This window comes from Triticum dicoccoides, chromosome 3B (assembly GCF_002162155.2).
Source record: "Triticum dicoccoides isolate Atlit2015 ecotype Zavitan chromosome 3B, WEW_v2.0, whole genome shotgun sequence".
NCBI classification, from domain to species: domain Eukaryota; kingdom Viridiplantae; phylum Streptophyta; class Magnoliopsida; order Poales; family Poaceae; genus Triticum; species Triticum dicoccoides.
The window spans coordinates 819570200-819579902 of NC_041385.1; the positions used below are offsets into that span (position 1 = coordinate 819570200).

General features: G+C 50.1%; 1 protein-coding gene across 1 annotated transcript; it reads left to right on the forward strand.

The window, feature by feature from the left end:
* Positions 1-378: 378 nt before the first annotated feature.
* LOC119282470 lies at positions 379-9703 on the forward strand. The gene is made up of 2 exons (XM_037562695.1): positions 379-488; positions 7616-9703. Exons 1-2 carry the CDS (start codon positions 418-420, stop codon positions 9564-9566), a joined length of 2022 nt encoding a protein of 673 aa, XP_037418592.1. The 5' UTR covers positions 379-417; the 3' UTR covers positions 9567-9703.

Genomic DNA, 9703 nt, shown 5'->3' on the forward strand with positions numbered 1-9703 from the left:
CATTCTTGGTGATGTGCTGTCTTTGGTCATTGTGTTTTTCTGTTATCTAATCAGTTTGCAAGGGGAATTTTTTTGCACATTGCATTGTTTGACTATATGGTTTATTCTGTATAAAGTAGAGCGAAAGCTTGCCTCGTAAGATATGATTGATGCAGTTCCTCCACTGGCATGCTCTTTAGTTTGCGTGCATGTGTATTATTCTAAGCTAGCGGAATCTTCCGTCGACCCAGCTGCAAGCAAAGCGGAGTTGTGCCAGTCCAAGCAAAGAATCAATGGAGAGTGCCATGGACGTGTGGGCATTGAATTGGTACGTACTGGTACTATAAAAACACGACGAGCATAAGCAGCTCTCCATCTTTCCTAATTTCTCCCACGCTCCAGCCGCTGCTTGCGGTTTCATGTTGTTGTCGGAGCAACATGAGGGTGCTGAAGGAATGTGGAGACTGCGTCTGCGCCGTGCCAACCTGCCCGCCCACGACTCAACACAGGTAGCTTCAAGACTTAAAATCCTTAATATAGAACGCTCTAGATATTGTCGTAAATCATATTCAATTTGATCGTACTTTCTAATAGATAAAAGTATACTTTTCGTTACTCAATTCTTGGTGGAGTCCAGATTTAGTTCTTCAAGTCTAAAACCAGACAATTTGCACCCATAACAATAAAAATCGGACAAGTTTAGTCCATCATCTTGGCTGACCCGGTATTACTGCTGACTCATTGTGGTTTTGACTGGTTTTTCATCCACGTGGCGGTATTTCTCTCCCCAACCTGGCCCTATCTCTTCTTCCTTCTCCCTATTTCTGTTTGGGCATTTCATTAAACACACCATGCGTGCCTACCATCAGATGGTCCTGCTCGCTACCACACGCCGCCATGGCCGCATCGTGGGCTGCCTACTGGCCACTCGAAGCCGCCGCTGCCTTCTCACCGCTGGCAGCGTGCAATGCAACAGTGCCGCTCCAGCACTGGTAGCCCCGTGCACCTCGCCATGGCGCATGCAGTTCCTTGCTGCCTGCCAACCTCTGTGCGTACCGCCGCTAGCCGCACCAGTACGAGCGACACGAGCGCGCCAGCCATGCAGGTAACTAAGCTGACGCCCGCGTCGTTCTGGAGCTCCCCTTCAGGAAACCAACGCCGCCTAGGTACGCATCGAGCTCGACGGTGGTCTAGCTGCTTCCGACAAGCAGCCACACGTTACTTTGCCGCCGGTGGTGCTTTCCCTCGAGCTCGCAACGCTCGCGTCCGGGGCCACATTGGTGCGCACGTGCTGTGGCAAGGGCAAGGCCGAGGTGTCGAGGTGAAGGTGGCTTCTATTGATAGGTTGGTGCACCTCACCTCGATGCCTCCTTGAGCACCCGAGCACGAGCTCCGGCACGTTGCTCAGGAGGCTTCTATGGCTGATTTGGGTGCACGTGCAATGGCGGCATGGCTCAGAGCAACTCTAGCAGATCCCGCATCCCGCCGACCCGTAAAACGTCTTTGTAGTTTGCGCAAAACCGCTTTTGCGGGCCAGCATGGGCTCGCACAGATGCAGACCCCGCATAATGGACCCGTAAAAAAGTATATTCGCGGAATATACTATTATTACGGGTCGACTTCTGCGGGTTCTGATCTGGCGCAGCTCCTCCCGGCCCGTAAAACTTAGATTTGCAACTTAAATTGATCTAGCATAATGCTTTTCTTTGCCTTTGCAACTACATTAGATACAAAAGATATCACCAAATCTTGGCTAGAATAGCAAAACCAAAGAAAACAAGAACCACAAGTATGCATTTCAGAAGATTTCCAACTTCCATAACTGCTCCCACTAGTTGAAGCAATATCTTCTCCATGCACTCATTGTTGATCTGCGGATTCTTGATCTTGCTTTCTTCATTCTTCATCTTTGGTTCCAAAGAAGTAGACGTTGCTTCCCCTCTAGTTGCACATGCAGCCGCATCATTGCCTTTGATTGTACTAAGGAGTGCACTAACATCTATTAAGTTTCTTTGTATCAACAAATTAATGTATTGGCCTTCCCAAAACCAAAATGAGCATCCATCGTCCTACACAAAAGAATGAGCAATCTTGAAGTGAGCTATCACAATTGAACTAAAGAATGAGCTATGGAACGAGCTACCGCAAGTGCACGTACCCCGTCGTTTTCGCATTTGTAGAACACCCATCCGGAGTGCTTCGGCGTGCCTGAAGTGAGCCGCAACACTTGGCGCGGGCAGTCGTCGCACTCTATGAACGGCATCGGCCGGCGACAAAAACGCTGCGCGAGCGCCAAGCCCGGTGGACGGCCGAACGAGTCCATGCCCGCAAACCTTCGGCGGCGGCAGGCGGACGAACCGGTGCCTGCATGCGGCGATGCGCCCGTGCCTGGGCTGCGGGAGTGGCTCCCCGACCACTCCATCGCCTGGGGCAGCAACCGGCGATCGGAAAAAGCCAAATCCGGCGGCCCCCGATGAAGTGCCGCAGATCTGCAAATCCGACGGCCCGCCGACGCAGGGGGAAGGGAGGGGAGGCCTCGTGCGCGTGGCGGCCTTCCGGCGTGCTCCTGCCGGCTGCTGTCGCCAGAATCTTGGGCGGCAGCTGGCGGCGGCGCGAGGGGGGAGAGGAGAGGTGGTTGGTGGGAGAAAGCGCGGGATGAAATGCCCCCCCCCCACCAACCGCTTCCGCTTATATGTAGGGCACCGCAGCCATGAGGGGGAAACCCGCATTTTCCCGGGTTAGAGTCAGGATTTTGTCGCACCCCGTAAAAAAATTTGCAGGCCGGGGCAGGATGCGGATCTGATCGGGCTGCCTACGAAGTGTTCGATGAAATCCCCGACTCCAGTAAGATGAAGATGATGAGGTGGATGTTGTGTTAGACTTACGAGTCAAAACCGGGTTGACTCAGCAGGGAAACAACCTGAAGGACTCGGTGAAGGACTAGTAAACCCTGTTTTAAAAGTTATAAGGTGCGAGTTATCTAGTTTCAAAGTTTAAGGGCTAAATTTGGACTCCACCAAAAGTTGAAGGATAAACAATATCTTTTTCTCTTTTTTAAGGGGGATTATCCTATTTGACTGTATGTTTCCACAGAGCACTTATTTACTGTTGTAAATGTTATTAGCATCTTATCTTTTTTTTAGAAAAGGAGGATGACCCCGGTTTCTGCATCTGGGCGATGCATATGGTCACTTTATTAATTATTCTCACAAGACCTTGCAAAATCAATACAATAGTAAGACTAAAGCCGCCGTCTAAGCAACAAACTGTCGCTACACCTATCCAGTTGATGAAGCGGCGCAGATAGTCTGGGCCTAATACCAAATAGACATCGCAACCAAGCCTAACATCTAAGATTGAGACCCCAACCTAGCCACTTGTTGGGTCTGGGGCACACACTGGTCCGGCGTGCTCTCAAAGGCCGCCGCCGCCAACTGCCATCACTCCATCTTCAGAACTGTATTGATGCATCAACCTTGCTCAGTCCAGCTATCGTCGACGCCACCACAGCACCCAACGGCACCTCCTCCCTGCGCGCAAACAGCTGAACACGTCGTGGTCGCCACTGATACACCTAAGTGTCATGCTGCCAAGTATCACCAGCCGACACAGCTTGAAGTTCTTGGAGGATCTGTCGTGCGTAGCACCTGCAGACCAGACATGACCAAGCGTAGCACCTGTCGCTCAGGCATGACTTGACATCTCCACCGAAGCTCCGTGCAAGACGAAGCCGCTCCACCTTCTGCGTCTGACTTCCAGCGCTGTTCCACAAATGATGCTCCCAAGAGAGAAACGACACCGCAGTGCCGCCATCGTCCGATCTGGAACACCAGATCCTAGGGTTTCTCCCGGAGCAGCACGAGTGGGTCGACAGTAGTTACACGACGATGCCTTCATCAAGGTAACGGCGTAGAACGCCGCCATCGCCTACCGTCGGCTCGGTTTTCACCGGCAACCATGTCTCCCCAACTCGCGGCCGGGACTAGATGATGGATCTCAAGATCCGATCAACAAGTTTCTGGCCGGCCACCGCTGACGAAGAAGATGACCACCACCACTGGCTACACCGGCCAGAACAGATCTGCCATGGGTGCCGCCAAGCAGTCCACCAGGCCCTCGACGCCGCCGCCGATCTAAAACCAGGTGACATGCCGCCGAAGACCGCATCGCGCCGCCGCCCGATCCAGGCCAGCCGCCGCAGCAGCTGCCCTTGGCCCGAGGCAGGGCCGACCGCCGCCGCCGTCGAAGCCAACGCCGTCACTTCTAAATCGGCCGCACCTCCACGCATGTTGGGGTCCCGCCACCCCTGAGATGCGGGAGGGAGGAAGAGCCCCCTAAGACAACCATCCTTCTCTAAATAGCCCAGATGTATGCACATTATGGCTATGGCAGGACGCTCCATGCTTACACGTGAGTGGGATGCAAAGAAATGACATCAACTTTTTTCTTTTTGCGGGGACATCAACTTAAATGGAACTGCCACTATATTAGGAATAGAGGGTGCATTTTTAAACTTTAACGGGACAATTGCCCCTGCTTACAGTAACAACAGCATAAACAACTAAATCAGGGACAATTAATATGGATCGGAGGGAGTAGGAGATCTTAGCAATTTTTGTGTGCAGTTCACATGATTACTTACTTGATAAGAATTTATAGTCTACCAAAGAAAAATACTATTTAGGAGAAAGATCAGAGAAGTGAAAAAAAAATCATGTTATTGGTTGTCGTGCGCGCCACACAACGCCTAGCAGCCATCGCTCCAGATGCGAGTCATCTGACCAAAGCCTGATGCATATCGCTAGATCCTACTGATCCAGCAAATCACATCGCCGCCAAACCATGCGATCCCGCTCCACTGCTGCATCCGCGCGAAGACCACCACACCAACAAGACATCGACCACAGCGGCGCTAGCAGATGCATGGTGGGAGACCATAGACCGTCAACACGGTCATCAGAAGGCCAGCCATAAGCCCATAACACGACGTGGACATCACCGCTGTCACTCCACACCGTCGTGTACCAACTTGCGACATGCACACTCCACACCGTCGTGAACCAACTTGCGACAGGCACCACGTCCCTAGGGCCATTTCCCCGGCATCCTCTATGTGAATTAATGACGCCCAGAATGATGTGGGCCGGTAACGGCATCTCCAATGCCGACCCATAAATCGTCCACATACGTCCGGACCACGTTGTCCAGACCTGTTTTGCCGTCCGACAAGGGTCTGTATCATTTATGTTAGCGAACGTGTGTTAGTCGTGTGTTAGTGGGCCTTGTATATGGCTAGTTTTCAGGCCTTGCGTTGAGTTTTTTCTGTTGAGCCGTGTATGTATATAAACTGTGTAACCTCCACATAATGAGACACGAGTTGCACAACCTCTCTCTCTGCTCGCGAGGGAGTAACTGCCTGGCCACCAGCATAGCCAAGGTCACCAGATCAAAAGGACAACTGTCACATCATTGGGAGTCATGGGTTGGTAGGCGAGAGCAGCGATAGGCAGCTGCTGCGCGCCGACACACACAATGACCAATCGACTGTGCGTCATGGTGTGGAGGTGCGCGCTTTAGGTGCGAGCTCGAGCAAGAACGGATCCTGGCCCGGCGACAGAGGTGGGCAACAGGATGGAGGTCGTTGGTGTTGCCTCAAGCTACTTCCTGTCGTCTCATATGGTGCTGTCGTGGGTAGGACCGTATGAGGAGGCTGAGTCGCCCGCCCCTACGAGATTATAGGATCAGGTGCTTCCATAAATTGTTTAACATAACAGGAACACAAGATCAAAAGCTACCACTTATGCATTGTCTAACATTAAGAGATAATCCATTGCATAATATGCTTATTCGTCTCACTACCGGAATTTCGCCTAATCCCGACGGTCTGTCATATGCCGAGGGACCCCATCGGCTTATATGGAGGTATGCCGACGGCCTAGGGCAAGCCGTCCGCATACTTCCACATATGTCGACGGTGACCGTCGGCATAGTTATGTCATCGGCATAGTGGGACATATGCCTACAGCGGCCCTCGGCATAAACGTGGGCCCGGCAACCCGGTGGGGACGAGCGTTTGATGCCGCCATAGCTATGCCGACGGCACTAATGGAGGTCGTCGGCATAGATAGGCTTGGTCCTCGTCCTCGATTCGCGGCACGTGCCACGTCATCGATCCGAGGAGTGTCGGTTGGGCACACCTCATCGATCCGGGGCATAGCTATTTGATTAACTTAAATGGCATATCTGTGTATTGTCTGTTTTTTTAGTTTTTATCTCTTTCTAAATTAAAATTTCATTAACTTATCTAGACATAAGCATTCATAAATTATATATTGATTTGGTGTAGAATTTACCATAGATTATGAATATGTAGTTTGTATTTTTTTCGAGTATGTTAGTAATGTGACCTCATGTTTTTTGTATATAGGTCCCTATACTTTATTAAAATCACAAAAAATTGATAATTACATCTATTTTGACAAGTTTTATATGTTTTTTTAATAAGAATCTTGAAAGTGCTAGATCCACCGGTCAACGGTGCCAGGGTTAGTCATGAGGAGCCTATCACAACCAGGTGAAAAGGTCCATCGGTCAAACCCCGTCTGGTGAAAGTCAAAGGGCTAGATCTGCCAGTCAACTGTGCTAGGGTTAGACGGAACGGGGTACTTGGGGGGCAGCTGGGCCGTCGACATACCTTAGTGCCAGGCTGCACCAGTTGTCGACACATGGCAGAACTATGCCGACGGTCTGGCCGTCAGCATAGATATAAAACTATGCCGACGGATTGGCCGTCGGCATAGCTGTGCCACGTGTCGCCCTTTCATTGATCAGAACATGACGACGGCGCCGTTAGCCGCCGTCATACGTAGAAGTTTGCCGATGGTTGTATGAAGGGCGTCGGCATAGGCCTCTATGCCTACGGCTTTTCTACGCCGATGGCCCTGCCCAGCTACACCGACGTACAAGTTGCCGACGACCCTATGCCCACGGTTGCCGTCAACATAGGCCTATTCCGACGGGGTTTGTGCCTATGCCGACGACTGCGGGCTGTCGGCATAGAATGTCATTCCGGTAGTATCTTCTTTAAATGGCATGCGTGGGGTAAGATATGCATATATTGAGTAGATCAACTTTTGTTCCATGCGATATCTAGCCCTTTTTTTTTAATGAAAGGGTCTCCCCCGCTCAACTTTTTAAAACATGGTATAATCGAAGTCGCTCACATACACGAGCATACACCCTCTATACCCCTATGAGCACGTCCGAGAGACTGAGCCGGCACATCATCTTGAGATTAACGAGGTCGCCACAGACGCCTTAGTAGTCGACGGGAACATCTCCTCCGTTTTTATATGAAGCAAAAATAAAACAACAGAGTTCTCAGGCCAGGGCTTTTGCTTTTAGCCTTTTAGAAACCAATGTTAAATGATAGTATTACCTTCGTTCCAAAATGTAGGACGTTTTGGTAGGCTTAAATATCCTACTAAACTGTCCTATATTTTGAATGGAGGTAGTATCACTTTCCAGCCCAATGCTTGACGCAAAGTTTGTCGCCCTCAAACACTTACGCGCTGACGTTTGCTCTATATATATTCCTTTTCGTCCTTTCTAACTTTTGTTTCGTAAAACGTATCAGCTCAGTGGAGCATGTCCAGCAACTCTGGAAGGAGTGGGAGATCCAGTTGCTCGTGCTAGCGAGCTTCTCCCTTCAAGTCATCCTCCTCTTCTCTGCAGCGTTCCGGAAGCGCCACAGCTCCCGCGTGCTGAGCGCGCTGTTGTGGCTGTCATACCTATCGGCAGACTCCATCGCGGTCTTCGTCCTCGGACGCCTCGCCGCCCACACTAGTGACCCACAGCACCAGCTTGTGCTATTTTGGGCGCCCTTCCTGCTGCTCCACCTTGGCGGACAGGACACCATCACCGCCTTCTCCATGGAGGACTGCATGCTGTGGAAGCGCCACCTGCTGAACTTCACCATCCAGGTGGCACTGGCCATTTACATCGTCCGCAAGCAGTGGCACGGAGGCAGTCAGCTTGTAGCTCCCATGGTACTAATGTTCATCTCTGGAACTATTAAATATGCTGAGAGAATTAGGGCACTCAGGAGAGCAGGCTCAAGGAGCAGCAGCTTCAATGCCGGTGGGAGGCATCTTGCCTCCGGCTTGAGCAGATATTATGATGGCCTGCTATCAATAATTTCTGAGAAGAAAGAGGAAAATTTCGAACATGTGATGGATGTGACCTGCGGGGGCTTCTTTATGAAGTTTGATTTTTTGATGGACGTAAATCCTCCATTTAGCGGAATTGATTTACAGGATTTAAGGATTGCAATTGCAGAAAGGATTCACAGGTTTGACGATGGAGCTAGTGATCTAGTGTACAAGATTGTTGAGATTCAACTCTCACTGGTACATGACTACTTGTACACCAAGTTTGGACGGGTCACTGGTGTGTTACATCGACTCATCACACTTGTCCTAACCTCTACGGCTCTCGTTTTGTTTTTGGAAGCCAGGGTTGATCATCAATTGCAGGGACTAGTCAACTACAGTAGAGCTGATGTTACCATATCTTACATATTGCTTGTGGGCGCTGTCACAATGGAGATATCCTCTACCTTCATGTGGTCCCTGTTATCATATTGGCCATACATGCCAATTGCATATTGGCGGACATTTGATTATGACAAAATCTTCCATTGTGTACCCAAGGGTCTCCATCCAGGAAGCAGAATGGAGTGGTCGGGGAAGATGAAACAGTATAACATGCTTGATGGATGCATCCAGGAGATACAAGCTGGCCGACTGGAACGGATGATGGGCAGTATCGGCATCAAGCGGGATTACACAACACATGTCGTCATATCTCCTGAGGTAAAGAAGGTGCTACTTGTAAAACTGCTTGAGATAAAAACCAATGCACCTGGTGGTGGGGGATTGTCCTCCAGCAGCTTCCGTGGCCAATGGTCTCAATGGTGGGCTGCGCTCCAGACCAAAGATTATCTTGGTGCAGGTCAACAATCTGAAAGTGCAGCTCAACGGGCACTTCAGTTAAGCAACATCCAAGGTTTGGCTTTTGTGTCAAGTGTCTATCTTTGGCACATGGTGACTGATATATGCTTAGTGGCCGATAAGACTGCCAGTGCCTCCGAATTCAGAAGTTTTAGCCAAGCATTGTCCAATTACATGATGTATCTTGTCGCCAAGCGTAATGTGATGCTTGATAGCTGTGCGTATCATGTGCTTCATAAAAGTCGACATAGTTTGTTGTGCACTCGTCCTGCTATCGTTGCTGATCGGAGTGCGTTCCTCCAGAAAGTCTATGACGGTGTCTACCATGGTTCCCGTGCACTTGACCAAGCTCGTGAGGTCTCCTTGGAATTGCTTAGGCCCGAAGGAGCAGCTTATCGGTGGGAGCTGATTGCAACGGTATGGGTGGATATGCTATGCTACATTGCTCGTAATTGTGGGGCTGAATTCCACGCCAAACATCTAATCACTGGCGGGGAGTTCGCTAGTCATGTCAAAATTGTTCTGGTTGTTCTAGGCTTTTCCTTCCATGAGTATGAAGAGGTCGAGCTAGCCTGACATACATTTCTTTCCTTACTTTGGAAGCTTAACTGTTACTGTTATGCCACGTGAGGGCCAGTATGGTTGTAATTTATTAGAAAAACTCCATTAATATATTGATTGTATATTTTGGAACTTATTAATAAAATGGTACT